This window comes from Neofelis nebulosa, chromosome 3, assembly GCF_028018385.1.
Source record: "Neofelis nebulosa isolate mNeoNeb1 chromosome 3, mNeoNeb1.pri, whole genome shotgun sequence".
In the NCBI taxonomy this organism is placed as follows: domain Eukaryota; kingdom Metazoa; phylum Chordata; class Mammalia; order Carnivora; family Felidae; genus Neofelis; species Neofelis nebulosa.
In genome coordinates, this window is record NC_080784.1 from 193,777,456 (window position 1) to 193,794,889 (window position 17,434).

At 43.6% G+C, this 17,434-nt stretch overlaps 2 protein-coding genes across 4 annotated transcripts in view; both read right to left on the minus strand.

Moving 5' to 3' along the window:
- Positions 1-482: 482 nt before the first annotated feature.
- On the minus strand, positions 483-8,612 carry MED28 (mediator complex subunit 28). Of its 3 annotated transcripts, none has more exons than XM_058723011.1 (5): positions 8,434-8,612; positions 3,815-3,881; positions 3,040-3,152; positions 1,569-1,794; positions 483-718 (listed from the first exon to the last, which is right to left on the minus strand). In XM_058723011.1, exons 1-4 carry the CDS (start codon positions 8,581-8,583, stop codon positions 1,597-1,599), a joined length of 528 nt encoding a protein of 175 aa, XP_058578994.1. In that variant the 5' UTR covers positions 8,584-8,612; the 3' UTR covers positions 483-718; positions 1,569-1,596. The 3 variants fall into 3 exon arrangements, with proteins under 3 accessions (XP_058578994.1, XP_058578993.1, XP_058578992.1); XM_058723010.1 differs by having other exon boundaries at positions 483-721; XM_058723009.1 differs by having other exon boundaries at positions 483-1,794.
- A 3,174-nt stretch (positions 8,613-11,786) lies between these two features.
- Positions 11,787-17,434, minus strand: part of LAP3 (leucine aminopeptidase 3) — a 29,080-nt gene continuing 23,432 nt past the window's right edge. The window contains exons 11-13 of the mRNA XM_058723012.1: positions 15,793-15,872; positions 13,370-13,479; positions 11,787-12,342 (exon numbers count right to left, since the gene is read on the minus strand). Of these exons, the coding sequence (XP_058578995.1) occupies positions 12,153-12,342; positions 13,370-13,479; positions 15,793-15,872 (380 nt within the window). The 3' untranslated portion in view covers positions 11,787-12,152. The remainder of the gene's footprint in view (positions 12,343-13,369; positions 13,480-15,792; positions 15,873-17,434) is intronic.

Genomic DNA, 17,434 nt, shown 5'->3' on the forward strand with positions numbered 1-17,434 from the left:
AAAAGCTCTGTTTAACCTATACTGAGGGGATTTGTTAGCCTCAGGCTGTGTACCCCACACATGGGCACACAAACAAAAATGAGTAAAAAGTATTACGCATAAAAAATAAATAATAAGTGGTCCCTGTACATTCAGTGAGGAACAATGCCTACTTCTAATGAGAGGCACTGAGACAGATGCAAATCACTAACCTCCACAAGGAGAACCATGCAAGGTTGGTAGAGAGAGAGGTAGTCCTGTGTCTTGGGGGGTGAGGCAGAAAGCATGCAGTGGCTTCAGGGACCAGATGGCATCAGACCAAACAACCATGAATGGATGGGTATCAGTGTTATATAGGGAGGGCCTTCAAGGCTGAAGGAAATAAAACACTTCAGGACACTGAGTCACAGAAGTATTGCCTGTTCGGAAGACAATAGAGCATCTGTTTTGGGTAAAGAGATGTAATCTGATTAGATTGTAAACAACGAGAAAGGAAAATCTCATCCAAGGAGCACCACACACAATGCCGGTCTGTATTTCTCAACGGCAGCTCAACAGAGAATCTCATTGGCCCATGTAACCAACAAGAGGGTAAAATGTCTTCCCAAATGCTGAGATCCCACCATCTTCGAGGATGGTGAGTCGCTGAGAGTCACCTGCAGCCCATTCTCCACCCCAAGACCCCAGTCCCTTGGAATCAATGTCACTCATTAGCAAGATCCTTCCTTAATGAGAAATTCTGCTACGAAAAAAAACAGAAACAAAAACAACACAAGCAAACAAAACTGAAAGTGAAAGAGATAACCAACCATAGCAAGCTTTAACCTCTCATACTGCGCGTATACCTCAACTGTTGTGCTGAGCACAAGGTCTACCCCCTTACTTAAAATGGATGCATCACTGCAGAACCTAACAATTTACCGTATCACTGCTCTTGCTACACACCCCCACCCCAAAAGTGAAAAAACACCACACAAAATATAAACTTACCCCAAATAAAAGTCAACATCAACTTAAGGATCCTATGTATTAATACTACACTAACTTAGGATATGATAGTCCTTTCAACCTATTTACAAAATACCCTCATTTTGAGAGCTCTGGAAGCCTTATGGACATTGCTGCATTAGATTCCTCTTCTTGAGGTAATTCAAAGTCTTAAAATATGCAAATTTACCTATTTTACTATATTACCATTGAGGGATAATTGTTATAAAAGGTCTACAAACAAAATCCTCATCCTCTGATTCTCAGATCAAATCATACGAACTTTTCCCTTCATATTATATAAGCTAATCTAAAATTGGAAACACAAAAAGACTTAGTCATAAAAAAAATACAAAGAAACATAAAAAGGAATCTGTAAGTGGCATCATATTAACAGCCTAAACTTTGCTAAAGACAAAAATTTACTTGATCTACCAAAACCATTTTATAAAGTACTCAAGAAAAGATGTTTATCAAACTAGGGGAACATTTTAGGTGAGACCATCAAACAAAAATCATCTCATTCTTTGGCAAAGAGTTCTTCCAAAATGTCACGTCCACAAGAAGTGATGTTTGTCAAAACTGTGCCTAGGCTGACTCACACCAGATCCCCTTCAGGCCCGCTTTGACTCAGCTTTGCTTCATGGGTGCAGGGATGTTAGCAGACGCCTGCTCGAGGTAGGCCAAGGAGCCCTGAGGGATTTCGGCTGGCTTTTTGTGCTGCGCGTTGATGTCCTCCAGCACCTGCTGCCAATGCCTCAGTTTTGTCAAGTGCTTCTGGACCAGAGCATCCTTCCGCTGCAATTCATTCCTTAGTTCTGAGACATCCTACAAACAAAGACGATTAAGTCAGGGCAAACTCATGAAAAATGAACATAGTTCCTGATTAGGTAAGAACACTAAGAAGTAAACTCAAAGAGAATCAATTCAACCTTTGTACATCCAACACTCTGCTTGGCTCCTCTATCCGAATAATACACAGCAACTCCTCTAATGGAAGATGCTGCTTAACGCTGGGAGCTTTTACTTTTCATTTTCTTTTAATAAGTAATACAGATGTTCCAGTATTCCAAAGTACCAAAGTGCAGGCAAAGAAAATCAGGCTCTTTCCCAACCTGATCCCCAGGCACCCAGTATTTCTGTCCAAAGGTCACTGCTGAGAATCTGAAACATATGTTAACAACCGTTTAAAAGAGTCCACACCACTATTCTATCAGTTTGGGCTGAAGTGTTAAAATCTCATCTTCAAGAGCTTTTTAAATGAATACCAGCATTGTAATTCTTTATGAAGGCCTGGCATTGAACACACCTATGTTCTTAGTCAAGTACTCAAATCAGGAAATGCTCTGACATAATAAATTATAAGAGTATCATCTTATCATTCACATTCTCATCAGCTGATATCAATTAATAAAAAGGTTTTCAATTAATTCAGCTTGTGGGAATAGTTACTTCAAACAGTACCAAAAAACAATCATGTCCATTTAGTGTTTCTCATCAGGGGCATGACTGGTCTCTTGGGCAAGACAATTCTCTCTTCCACACTGCATGGGGCAGGCTTTAGCCCAACACACTAAATGCCAATGAAGCTTCCCAGTCATCATGGCAACTCCAACACATTTCCAAATGCCCCAGTTTCAAACATCTGAGATAAATGAAACCCTGAGTCTCAAGGAACCTGGGACAGAACATTTAAGTTTTGATTCCTTGAACAAAACTTGAGCCCTTCCTGTGTGTAAGGCAGCCGGGGATACACACAAATCACAGTTTCTGTCCAAAATGAACTTATCATCTATATTAATGACTTTTCAACCTTTTTCAAGCAGCAGAACCTTTTCTTTAAGAGAAGTCGTCCAGCAAATGAAACTCTGTTTGAAGCCCAGCCTTCCACCTCCACCCCTGGCTCCACTACTTGCCCAACTTGTCGTGAACACTGACATCTAGCAACATGTGTATTCAATCTGTAAAGCCTACTATAACTCATGGGAAAAGGGTGTATCTCATTTAAAGCACAGATGGAATCCTGACCATATGTGCTCTTCCTGAAAGTTGAAGAGAAAGTTGAGTTCATACCTCTTTGATAACTTGCTCTGGTTTCTGGACAGATAACTGCAATCTTTTTTGTAGGAAAAAACATTCCGTCTGTCTTGCAATATCCAGAAATTTCTGGATACACTGATCAACACCTTATAAAAAAAGACCAAAATATTAAGAAAAACACTAGACACATATATCGTCCTCATAAATGAACAGTCAAAAATATCAAAACAGCACCTTCCCAAAGATGTAATCTGGAATTTAATTCTGACAACAGAAATACTGACTCCCAACCCCCATGTGTTAACCAACATTAAATAGTAGATAATTTGCATTTATATAAGGTTAATGAGACCTCAGCACAACACAAAAGTTCTTCTGAGGAAAGACAATCCTGACATCCAGCAATTAGAATCATGACTTCCAGTTAAAATGTAACATGTAAAATATAGTACAAAACAATCAGAGTTGCTTCTTGGGACAGAACTTGGGCAAAGTCAGGGAAACACAAGAGACTTTTCTCTGTAACACCTTCAAAAAATAATCAAAACTTATTTTTTTAAAAAAACAGCACGCATTGTTGGTTATTACTGTCCTATACAATATGGACAGCACATTATAACTAGCTCATTATGAGTGTGACATGTCAGTTGATAAACCGAACAAAGAACCAGCAGTATATAGAAATGACTGCATAAATTTCATTCCCTGGAAAAGTTCTCTAAGGATACAAACAAAACTGTAAAGTGTAAAATAAGCAATCAGGAATCTTGCTGAAGGCAAGAACGTGGTCTACAGAGTGAATTCTTACCAGTTCTAATTTCCTCCTGATCTGTGCCATTGACATAGTCCTGACTCACAAGAGAAGCAAAGCAAGCCTGTGTGATTCAAACATGTAAGAAAAAATGTCATTCACATGTCAAAAATATTACTTCAGAGTAACAACTTCTCTTGAAGTTATTCAATGAGTTGACACAGTCTGGGTTTACACATTAGCTGACAAGATATCCTGCTAATGAAATAACTTGGTAAACTAAGTCCATGAGACACATGGAGGGAGAGCCTCCAAATGAGGCAGCTGGTATTTGCAAGCATCACGACCTGGCCTCTCTCCTGCCACTCGCCCCTTTCACCAGGATCCCATTCCATACCAGAGCCTGGGCCCCTGGTCCAACTCCACTTAAAGCCCCTCCCTCTGATGCTTACATGAATTGTACCATCACCCTATTAGGGCTCAGATAAATCATTACCTCCTCAGAGAAGCCATCTCTCTCTACTCTTTTGAAATGGCTCGCTCTATCCTCATGGCCAGCTTTATTGTTTTTCACACAGTTAACTGACATCATTCCATTCTTCTAGTCCATTATCAGTTGTCCCCTGTCAGCAGGTGGGAATTTTGCATATCTTGTTCTCATACTCCTAGAGCAGGAATACTGCTCGGCACTAAGTGGGTGCTCACTAAGTACACGTTAATGACAGACGGGACAACCTAAGAGCTTGCTATCACATGGGTAAACAAGTCCGAGAGAATTTTTCTCAAGGGGCACTGATCTAGAGGAATACATGACTCAGCCAAGCACTTCTGTGCACAGGAAACTGTCAGGAAATGCATAAAGAGGTCTATCACAGGGCAGTGGGATCAGAAAGGGAATGGGAGAGCTGGTGGGGAGCAGTGGTCAGAAAGGAAGCCTCAGGGCGTCTGGGTGGCTCAGTCAGTTAAGCGTCTGACTCCTGATTTCTGCAAATGTCATGATCTCGCAGTTATAGAGATGGAGCCCCGTGGGCAGCTCTGTGCCAGCAGCACAGAGCCTGTTTGAGATTCTGTCTCCCTCTCTCTCTCTCCCTCCCCCGGCTTGTGCCTTCTTTCTCAAAATACATAAATGGAAGGAAGGAAGGAAGGAAGGAAGGAAGGAAGGAAGGAAGGAAGGAGGGAAGGAAAGAAGGAAAGAAGGAAACCTCAGGAAAGCACATCCCCACCAGCAGTGAGCAAAGTACACTGGTGTGAGGCAGGCATATCTGGGCCCAAATTTAGGCCATAACCCACATGTGAGGGCCCTTCGGGAAGCAACAAATTCTGCTGCCAGAAGTTTCCCCTATTTGATTTATAGAGAAAAATCACAGGACTCCTCCTGGGAAATCCCTGTAACACCTCAAGAAATCCGAAAAACAAATTACCCATTCTGTGTATTACATGGAAAGATGACGCCTGTTGGATTTGGGATATGACTAGGGCACATCTGCTCTGTGAAACCTGTGGGTACTGGAAAACATCCCACCCAGGAGGCCAACCAGGCAAACCAATCAACAATGGTGGAGCTGCTCCCTCACAACCAGCAGGGCCACCAGGCATAGTGAAATTTGATCTCAGGAATTTTCGCTCCCTCTTCCCTCTTTAAAAAAAAAAAAAAAGGAAGAAGAAATCAGGGGCCCCTGGATGGCTCAGTTGGTTAAACATCAGACTTGGGCTCAGGTCACAATCTCATGGTTTGTGAGTTTGAGCCCCAACATGGGGTCTCTACTGTCAGCATGGAGCCTGCTTCAGATCCTCTGTCCCCCTCTCTCTCCCCTGCTCTCACGCTCTCAAAAATAAACAAACATTTAAAAAAAAATTTAAAAATTATACATACAGGTCTTCATAGACAGGTGAGCAGTTGTATGGAGAAATGTGTGGTAGTCTATAAAAAGAATATGCTTGGGGCGCCTGGGTGGCTCAGTCGGTTGAGTGTCCGACTTCAGCTCAGGTCATGGTCTCAGAGTTCATGGGTTTGAGCCCTGCGTCTGGCTCTGTGCTGACAGCTCAGGGTCTGGAGTCTCCTTCGGATTCTGTGTCTCCCTCTCTCTCTGCCCCTCCTCCACTCACTGTGTGTCTGTCTCTCTCTCAAAAATAAACATTAAAAATTTTTTTTAAATAATTTTAAAAAAAAGAATATGCTTCTTAGAAGTATGCGTAGGGAGGCACCTGGGTGGCTCAGCCAGTTGAGTGTCTGTCCAACTCTTGGTTTCAGCTCAGGTCATGATCTCAGGGTTTGCGGGTTTGAGCCCTGCATCAAGCTCTGCACTGACAGCACAGAGCCTGCTTAGGATTCTCTCTCCTTCTTTCACTGCCCCTCTCCCATGTGCATGCATGCTCTCTTTCTCTCTCAAAACAAATAAACTTAAAAAAAAAAAAAACAACTTTAGAAGTACGCGTAGGGGGGCGCCTGGGTGGCGCAGTCGGTTAAGCGTCCGACTTCAGCCAGGTCACGATCTCGCGGTCCGTGAGTTCGAGCCCCGCGTCAGGCTCTGGGCTGATGGCTCGGAGCCTGGAGCCTGTTTCCGATTCTGTGTCTCCCTCTCTCTCTGCCCCTCCCCCGTTCATGCTGTGTCTCTCTCTGTCCCAAAAATAAATAAAAAAACGTTGAAAAAAAAATTAAAAAAAAAAAAAAAAGAAGTACGCGTAGGATGGACAGTAGGGAGGCCCAAGTAATAGTCCTCATTTGCACAAGCCAAGGGGTTGGCTTTGGGCAAGTAATTTCTCCTCTGGGCCTCAGTTTCTCCATTCATAAAAGGAGAGGATGGTTTCCAAGACTTCCTCCCACAAGAATGCATGATCTCAACAAACTCATTACATTGAAGAGCATTTACTGAGCAACTAGAATGAGAAAGCTAGAGACCTAAAGGGAGAGCCCCCAAATAGAAACGAAAAGTGGGCAAGCAGGTGCCATGAACCACTGCAGGTTACAAAACAGAGGCCCACACAGACCACAGTGAAATGAAAAGGAAATGAAAATGTGGCCTTGAGCAAAGTCCTGAGAAGACCAGATGGGTGATCATGCAGCAGCAGAGAGCCAGCCCAGGTCGCACCACTCACTCCCTGTCACCTGGCTTTGTCTGAACGCCCTTTTGGGTTTCACATTCCCTGGGAAGTGCCTTTGGCAGCCACACCCATGTGTGCTCTCAGAGTACCCCGGGTTTTCGTCTACCAGAGCACTGATCCCCCAACACAGCAACTGCCTGCCACTCATCTGTTTCTTCCACCCGGCGGCTGTCTTGAGTTCCTTGATGGCAAGGACTGTTTTCTCTGTATTCTAAGCACCAAAGACAGGGCCACAACAGGCTCCTTCACTGTTTGACAAATATCCATCAAAGCTATTGCTACCTGCTGCCATTGTATTAGCACTGATGGGAGAATGAAGGACAGATCCATTGGGGAAGTGATGCGGGACTTGGGAGAAGGCAGCTGGAAACCCAAAGGGAAAACAAACAGCAAATGCAGGAGTCTTATGTGCCTAGAAGGAAGAGAAAGTTGGAATGAAGCAGAAAGCTGAACATGCAGAGCTGGGAAGACCACAGTAACCTTTTGGCTTTAACTCAAGAATGACAGCATTAGGACACTGGTGGTTGGCTCTGGCCAAGACATCTACAGGGCCAGTCTTTCAACAAGCTCTCATGACTGACAGCCACCTCACCTCAACGCTAAATGCTGCTCTAAAGCTTACCAAACCCCTTCCTTTCTGGCTTGGTACCACTGCAAAAGCATCTCATTCTCCTCCCAGATAGATTTGGATATCCTTCAAATCAGTTCGTTATCTCCAAACTTTTCAATGTACACTCCCCAGTAAAAGCATTTTTGCCCATGCAGTCCCAGTAACACAGTCATTTACAAACCATATTCATGTTCTACTCTGCTATTACACATAGTATAAAACTCACACGACTAGGATTTAAAATGTGGAAAAGGGGCCTGCACTTATAAGTTCTTTGATTTCCGCACAATAATGGCTCATCTTTCACTTTAGGGACCACTGGAAACCATCTTATTTTTAAGCACTAACTTATTTTTACCTCTCCTTTGTCTACTACCACTCCCCATTTTCCAACTTCTAGAGCAGAACTCGGTTTGGGTCATCCCTGCCTCCCTCGCTCCCTAACCCCCAGCTTTCCTTCTCCCCCTCCCCCCTCTCCTAGTACCAACTTCCACACAGCAACTTTTACGTAAGTCCATTTCATCTCCAAGAGTCCATTACTTCAGGGCCGTTGAAAGGTGCAGCCCAGCGGAAAGGAACAGGACGTAGCAGTGTGTCGTTACCCTTCGTAGATCCACCAGTACCCTACACGCAGGGATGCGGGGAAGAGCGCTCAGGGATGGGGCCAAGAAAGAGTAAAACGGGAACCACCGACTGGGAACCTAGAAGGGTCCAAGGCTGGGGGTGGGCAAACTTGAAGTCCACGTGCTTCCAGAAACAAAGTCTAGGTCTCCGCCAGCAGACCTGCGCACACTTCCGGCCACCACTCAAAGTGGAGATTAAAGCAAGTAACTTACGTTCTCTGAGCCTCTTCCCCGATCTGGAAGACTGTCGCGAGCATCACTGAAAGGGCAAACTGCCCAGGTGCAGCTAAGGTTTCAGGTAAGAAAGGAGGCTGGGAACGGACGCCGCAGTCTCATCTTACCTCAAAAGAGGACTCCAACTCGTCCACCAACGTACTGTTAGAAGTTCTCGGAGGGCCTGGCGCTGCCTGAAGAAGCGAAGCCTGGCCCCTGGAGTCTCCGGGATGTCCAGGCGGCTGTCCAGAGAACATACCTCCCAGCGGCGCCGCCATTTCTGAAAGGGCGGGCAGGAGGCCCACTGCGCCTGCGCAGGAGCTGGCGCCCGCGGGTCACGGGGCACGCACGGTCACGTGACACCGCAGGCCGCAGCGGGCTTCCGTCGAGCTCCAGGGAAAGCGTAGGTTTGGTGGCATCTCCCTTTTCTTCTCGGCCAGTAGGCAGCCAGACTTTTAGTGACCTTAACTGAAAGCTTTGACCGGATTTGACGCAGTTGTGGGAGTGGAGAATTCAGTGACTACGATGGAGCGAGCCCTTCTCCAGGAGTCAGGATACTCCTGTGCAAATCCCGCCTTTGCCCTTAAGATTTGGAAGGACTTTGGCCAAAGCTTCTCTCTACGGGCTGAGGTTACCCGTTGGTAAGAAGGAGGGAGGCGCCCCTTTATTCCACAGTTACCGAGCGTTTACTGTGTACCTATGACTAATCTAGTCAGTGTGGGCAGGGCGGGAACAAACTGGCAAAGTTACGCCTACATTTTCTGTGCGAGAGACCGGTAACAAAAACATTAACATTGTTCAGGCTCCCTGTGTGCCTGGCATTGTTCACCTTAGATATGTATAGTTAATTAAAGCCACTATGCTAATGTCTTTCAGTAACTTGCTTTTTAACACTTATTTATCTTTTCAGAAGCTAAGTGTTTGTCCCATTATATTTAATTTCACAGTTTTCCAGCACATTTATTCTTGGTCCGAGACTCTGTTTACTCTGGGATTTTAACAGTCACCCCAAGTCTCTGTTCTCGTGGAGTTCACTACTGTTTTTGTGGGAGAGAGAGACACATATATAGCAATATCATGTAGAGACAAGTGTTTTAAAAAAATGAAACCCGGTAAGAATATGCATAGTGATGGATTTGAGATGGGTGGCTGGAGAGGTCCTCTCAGAGATTCTGCGCTAGAGTGACAAAAGTAAAAATTTACATAGAAAAATCTTTCTAGACGGGGGCAGGGGTGCCTGATGAAAGAAACTGCCTGGCATATTTAAGGAACCACAGAAAGGCCAGTAGGGCTGGAGTGAGGGAGGCAGGGCACAAGTAACCAGAAAAAGCAGAGGCTCCCCTTTGCGAATCAGGTCTCAGATCAAAAGTCATCTTCTCAGTGTCCATCAAAATTAGCCCCACACGCCCAGCCACTTCACCCTGCTTAATTTTCTTTACAACATTTAAGCATCACCTGAAATGACCTTGTTCATTGTCCTTCATTAACAAAAGTCACCAGACACATGTGCACCAACAGGAATGCAAGCTCCATGAGATCAGGGCCTGCCTGTCTTGTGTACCTGTACTCTCAACACCCAAAACTGCCTGGCATGTTTGTTGACTGAACAAAAATATAACACCATCATGGAACTAGTGGACTCCAGCAGTTCCCAAACTCTTTTTGGGTCTTAAGACCCCTTTATGCCTCTACAATATTGCTGAGTACGACAAACATTTTTGTTTGTATGGGTTGTCAGTATTCAATTAAAACTTAGAATAGGTAAAATATCTATTAAAACTGAGAATTTAAAATATTTATTTAAAAATAAACCAGTTAATGTTACCATCAATGTTTTAATATATATAACTTTTATAAAACAAACAAAAAAAACCCATCGGAACAGTGGGAATCACTTCACTTTTTTGCAAAAGTAAAAGACTTTAACGCTTCCCATCCTCATGTGGTCTCTAACCGCAACAGCCACCTGGGACCGTGACAGAGACTTGAGGCTGGGGGGGGGTGATTTGCATTTCCCAGTCTGGATATCCAGCCGCCATGGATGGGGCCGCTTCAGTTTGGGGGTTCTCTACTTCAGCTACCACGTAACACTATCACATTCTAAACCACTACTGTTTTGGCGTGCAGCACAGCCATACCTAGACCTCCCTGATAGACATGGGTAATACCACCTGCCTCAGAGCGTGGTTCTGAGACGAGCGAAGGGTTTGTGAAATACCTGGCAGCCAGATGCATGTGCAATGACAGCTAAATTTCACCTCAGCCAGACTAGATAAGCACATGAATCCAGGGCTAAGTCATGCTTTTTGGATCCCACGCTCTAATAAACATGAGAGTTGTCGTTCCTCTCTTTATAAAATGCCTTCGATAGAAAGCTTTCTATCAAATCCCTGCTTCACCTTCTGAGTCACCTTAGAAGAAACCGAAATGCTTCTAGTTTCCCTTCACAAGGTGGTGGTTCCACCTATTTCCATCTTTCCTGACAAAGTACCTTCTGGACATGGATAGTCAGGGGCACCCGTGTTTACTCACTATTCCTGCATGATTTTAATGCTAACAACACAGATGTGCATTCCCATACCCATTCCCTCTCTATAAACCACTTAAGACACATAACATCCTCTTACATGTCACATTTCTTAAATATTAAAAGCAACTCCAATAAACATGTTTTCTGTCAAATGTTCAGTCTTAAGAAAAAAGGTATAGATCGATCCAATTCATGGGTAATTTGTTCACCTAGATACAAAAGTAAAAAAGAGGAGAGGTTTGTTCTATCCTAAATCGGCACAAGTGGAATTTTGTTGATTGGTTGTAGTCCCAGGTGATAAGCAATACTCTACCCATGAACATTCCTTTTATTGGTGGTGGTTTTTTTTTAATGTTTATTTTTGAGAGAGAGAGACACACAGTGTGAGTGGAGGAGGGGCAGAGAGAGAGGGAGACACAGAACCTGAAGCAGGCTCCAGGCGCTGAGCTGTCAGCACAGAGCCCAATGCCGGGCACGAACCCACGAACCATGAGATCATGACCTGAGCTGAAGTCGAACGTTCAACCGACTGAGCCACCCAGGTGCCACTCTTGGTCTGGTTTCTTCACTTAAATATATTCCACATCTATTCAAGCCACCGTATTGACAGAAAGCACTACAGTGTAATAAACAATTAACAATGCCAGCTCTGGAGACAGGCCCCCTAGTGTTTAATCTCTGCTTTCCCACTTACTAGCTTGGTGACATTGTTGGCACGTTATTAACCCTCCCTCTGGTGCCTCATTTTCCTCATCTGTAATCTGGGGATAATAGTACCTACCTCACCAACTGATAAGCTTATCACTGAGTGCTCTAAAGTGATCATTAACATTGGAGAAAATACTGTATCACCATGCCCCAACTTACTTAGTTCACATAACACAGCCAGAAGAGACAAGTTATAATTGTCACTGAGTTGACAGTAATACAGAATACCAGAGCCACACCAGCGAGCATAAAAAGTTGGATTTATTTTTTGTGACAAGTACATAGGAACCTTTAGTTTGTTCCTAGCATCACAAATCTAAAATACATTTTGCTCCTCACTTAAAAACATCTACTCTGAAAATCAGGTAGTTTTTCAACATGTAATCATTTATAGAATATCTTAAAAGTCATTGCCAAGCAAGATTATTAGCTTTACCTTTATAAATCTCTACATAAAACGGAAAAAAATCAAGATAATCAAATTTTCTTTTGTTCTACATTTTTAAATACCATCCTTTGTTTCTTTTAAGATTTTCATCCATTCATTCAAAAATATTTTGAGGCTCAACTGCTCATTTAAGAGAACTGAAAAATTTTAGAGGATCTGAACTAAGCACTATCTTGACTGAAATGAAGCAAGAACTCTATCAGGGTCCTTGTGGGCCTCCCAGTCATGCCCTTCCGCAGATACGGAACCTCATCTTTGTTGGTCATCACACCTGCTATATCTAAATGTGCCCACTTAGGATGAGTCACAAATTCTTTCAGGAATGCTGCAGCCGTACATGCTCCTGCAGACCTGAAGAGAAAGACAAAAACCATTGTTTAATGCCATGTAAATGTGCACTGACCATTTCATTAAGATCCTTCATTCGTGCTAAGTAGCTCCTATGAGCAAACAGCAAAAGTCAAGCTTATGAGATCTACTAAGAACATAGCCCAGAAACCACTTTCAGAATATTTATTCTCAGACACAGCTTTAAGGTAAAGAATAAATTCCAGATTCCTCTTCCCCATGGTAATGAGTTCACTTATTTTTCATCATTTTCCCTTACCATTTATTTAAAATAACTTTTAGGAGTGCCTGGGTTGCTCAGTTGGTTAAGCATCCAACTCTTGGTTTCAGCTCAGGTCATGATCTCATGGTTTTGTGGGTTTGAGCCCTGCTTCAGGCTCTGTGCTGGCATTGCAGAGCCTGTCTGGGATTCATTCTCATTCTCATTCTCATTCTCATTCTCATTCTCATTCTCATTCTCCCTCTCTCTCTCTCTCTCTCTCTCTCTCTCTCTCCCCCTCCCTCCCTCCCTCCCTCCCCCCTCCCCCCTCACTCACGCTGTCTCTCTCCAAATAAATAAATAAACTTAAAAAAATAAAATAACTTTTATTTTTTTTAATTTTTTTTTTTTCAACGTTTTTTTTTTTTTATTTATTTTTGGGACAGAGAGAGGCAGAGCATGAACGGGGGAGGGGCAGAGAGAGGGAGACACAGAATCGGAAACAGGCTCCAGGCTCCGAGCCATCAGCCCAGAGCCTGACGCGGGGCTCGAACTCACGGACCGCGAGATCGTGACCTGGCTGAAGTCGGACGCTTAACCGACTGCGCCACCCAGGCGCCCCTAAAATAACTTTTAGATTTGAAAACATACAAAATTTTGAGAACCAGTTGGAAAACACCTTGAAAATTAAAGACATTAGGAATTAGTGCTTATGAACACTGCATCAAAAGAAAATTGGCTACATTTTTCTGTGAAAGGGCGTAAAATTAAAGTGACCATTTTGGTAACCAATGATTATAAAGGCGTACTTTTATAGCTCATTTTACATACCTGTATTTTCCAATGTTATTAACATCAGCAAGTTGGCAATCTACAACTTGTCTTGTATAATGTTCAAAGAGAGGCATCCTCCAGACACGGTCCCCTGTTTCAATGCTGGCCTAGAGACGAAATAGGTACAATAGTTAGAAGACTGCATGAAGTAGGTTCTGGTTAAATTCATGGCACTGATGTATTCAGTGCAGGAAAGAAAGAACTGTTCTCTCTGACCTATTACTCTAAAACAGGAAACTATACAACCAGGTCCAGAATCATTCAGTTAATTCAAAGATTTACTTAAGAATTATAAAAGAAACCAGGAATGTTGTAAAATATCCCACAAATTTGTAGGATATCTGCTAAAACCATCAAATATTATGGATTTCAATTTACAATAATCTGGTAGCCAGCAGTACATCCAGGCTTTGTGGGACTGATTAGGGGGAAATAGTCTTCGTGATGCTCATCACCTCAGTGTGCTGGGGAAAGACATGTCTGAAACTGCACCACTGAAGACCAGAGCCTAAGACAAGGTGAGCTTATTCATTCACATAATCAAAACCACACTCGTTCACATTCACCATTTACTGAATGGCTACAGAGCACCGCCAGGTGTTGGGGATATAAAGAAATTTAATGTCCGAGCCATCAGAGGGCTCAAAGGCTAGTAGGAGAAACAGATACACAGACTGTTTTAATACACTGTGGTCAGAAGTAAGACCCAAAAGTGGAAGGTCAGGAAGCGGCAACAGAAGCTGTTATTTTGAGACATGAGTAAATAGATGAATCAGCCCCAGGGTTGAAAGTGTCTGCCTCTGGAAAAACAGACTGTAGACTGTTGTAGATTGCTGACTGGGATTTAAATGTTTATACACATATAACTTTGATTTTTTTTAAAAAGAAGCTTAAATTTTAAAAAGTCAAGGGGCGCCTGGATGACTCAGTTGGTTAAGGATCCGACTTTGGCTCAGGTCATGATCTCACGGTTCATGAGTTTGGGCCCCGCATCGGGCTCTGTGCTGACAGCTCAGGGCCTGGAGCCTGCTTTGGATTCTGTGTCTCCCTCTCTCTCTGCCCCTCCCCTGCTCGTGCTGTGTGTGTCTCTCTCTCAAAAATAAATAAAAAAATAATTAAAAACAAATCAAAACAGCAGCATTGTGGGTGCTTGATAAAGAGGGACATGGGGTGCATGGCAGGCTAGAGGAGAGTCCCCCCACCTGTCCAGCCTGGCAGGAGACAACTGAGCTGAATGTCCCAAGTGCTGGGCGGGGAGGGCAAATTCTTTTTTTTTTTTTTTTTTAATTTTTTTTTTCAACATTTTTTATTTATTTTTGGGACAGAGAGAGACAGAGCGTGAACGGGGGAGGGGCAGAGAGAGAGGGAGACACAGAATCGGAAACAGGCTCCAGGCTCCGAGCCATCAGCCCAGAGCCTGACGCGGGGCTCGAACTCACGGATGGCGAGATCGTGACCTGGCTGAAGTCGGACGCTTAACCGACTGCGCCACCCAGGCGCCCCAGCAAATTCTTAAATATCAAGAATGTATTCAGAGACATTTTGTATTTGTCCCCCAGTGGCACACAGGAAGCTCCCATTCATTACTTGTTGAAAGAGGAGGGGTCAGATGGAGCTGTCTCATTACCCAGCAGATACACCGGGTCTGGAGCTCAGGAGAGAGATGGGAGCAAGCAGCAGAGAGGTGCCCGCTGAAGCCGCTGGGCTTCCCCGTGAAGACTGGGAAGAGCATGTAGCCTAGGGCTGAACGCCCATCAAAGGGGCAAAGGAAAAAACTGGCAAAGGAGGCTGAAATAGAAGTCAGTGAAGAAGGGAACCCAAAGAAATTGTCACAGAAGCTAAGAGTAGGGTGTCACCAAAAGGCCGGGGTGGAGTGCTGCCCCCAGCCAGGCTAGTGAGGCTGAGTGGTGCTGACTGGGGAAAGCCACCGGCAGTGGGGGAGTGGGGGGGAGGGGTGACAGAGACTGCTGTCTGGAAGAGGCAGGCTGGCTACGAAGGGGTGTGGAGGAGGCACAGAGCACAGCGGTCAGTAGACATACTTCACACCGCCCACAAATAGCCAGGACAAGCGCTGTCGACTCACAACACACATTCACTGAAGACTATCCCTTCCTTTACAAAGCTGTCCTCAAAACCTTTCCTACCTCAGGGATTCTACAGTGGCCGTGGTATTTGAGTCACTTTCACATCAGTCTGAGGCCACAAAAGGAGAAGAGAAATGTGGTATCATAATTATAATTTTGGAATGTTTACAGAGAACGCAAAGCACACTGAATAGAGTGTATTGTATTTTCAATTCAAAGGCAAACCTGCGACAAAAAAACCACTAGGTCACATAGGGGTTGAAGAAAGAATAACTTAGGTTTAATCATAATAATTTAATCATCTCTGTAATTTCAGTCTCTACATATTATTCCTACCTCAAATAGTCTGTTCCACAGCCAGGACGAATTGGTAAAGACCCCAGTGGCACCGGACCCCAGAGCTATGTCCATGGCACCTGCAAGACATAAGCCCTCAGGTCAATGTTCAGTGTCTTCAGGCACGATGTGTTTCTCTGCTGCTCAAACCAAAAGTTCAGTCTTTAATATGATTTAAATGTATGCTTCATTTTCAAAAATAGGTAACCTTAGAAAATCCTTACTGTATACACTTAAGATCTTCCTAGTTCCTCAACTGGAAGTCAGCTTCAGTGATTAGAGAAAATGTAAAAAAGGAAACAATACCAAATATCACCAATAATCTCATCCTCAGCATAACCATTATATATTTTAAATATTTCCTTCCAGATTTTTTCTAAACTTAAAAAAAAAAACCAAAACATAAGACCATACTGTTCATGTCCAAATACGTGTTTTTCCTCTTATGCTTTAAGCATTTATTCCTCTTGGGGTGCCTGGGTGGCTCAGTTGGTTAAGCATCTGACTCTTGATTTTCGCTCAGGTCATGATCTCATGGTTCCTGAGTTCAAGCCCTGCGTCGGGCTCTGTGCTGATAGCTCAGAGCCTGCTTGGGACTGTCTCTGTCTCTCTATCTCTGTCTCCCTCTCTCTGTCCCTCCCTGGCTTGTACTCTCAAGCAAACTTAAAAAAAATTTAAACATTTATTCCTCTTTTATAAACAAACATTAGAAAGTAGTTTTAATGACTTTAAAAGTCCACTGGGTACAGGTATCATAATTTACCTTTTATGGAGCACTTAAGCATCTCTAATTCCTCAATATTTCTAACCACATCTGCTGTAAGACTCTGCCTTTTAAAAAAAAGTGTTCTTATTTTACCATACTTAATTTGTTTCATCTTCATTTCTTTCTCCAACAAATTTGCATCACCTTGGAAGACTTTTCTTTTTACATTAGTAAAAAGTATATATATATATATATATTTTTTTTTAATGTTTATTCATTTTTGAGAGAGACAGAGCGTGAGCAGGGGAGGAGCAGAGAGAGAGGGAGACATAGAATCCAAAGAAGACTCCAGGCTCTGAGCTATCAGCACAGAGCCCGACGCAGGGCTCAAACCCATGAACCGTGAGATCATGACCTGAGCCAAAGTCAGACACTTAACCGACTGAGCCACCCAGGCACCCCTTACATTTATATATATATATAAATGTATACACATATATACATATATATATATATGGCTTTTTTTTTTTTTTTTTTTTCTTTTTGAGAGAGAGAAAGAAGAGGGCCAGAGAGAGAGGGAGACACTCTGAGCTGTCAGCACAGAGCCCGATGCAGGGCTGGAACTCACAGATGGTGAGATCATAACCTGAGCTGAAGTCGGACGCCCAACTGACTGAACCACCCAGGTGCCCCACATTAATATATTTTTTAAATCAAGTTAAAAATCCATATTTCCAGGGTTTTGTGGGTACATGTTCCTGAACGCCAACCACAAGTAGATGCTACAGCTTAGCGGCGCCTTCTCTGGTTCCAGTATTGGCTCCAGGCAATTTTGTTTGTTACCTGCCTGGTCCTGCTGCAAGCTCTGAGGCAGGGATCACATTAATTCCTAAGTATTCATGTAGGGCCTAGCACTCTGCCTGGGACACAGGAGCT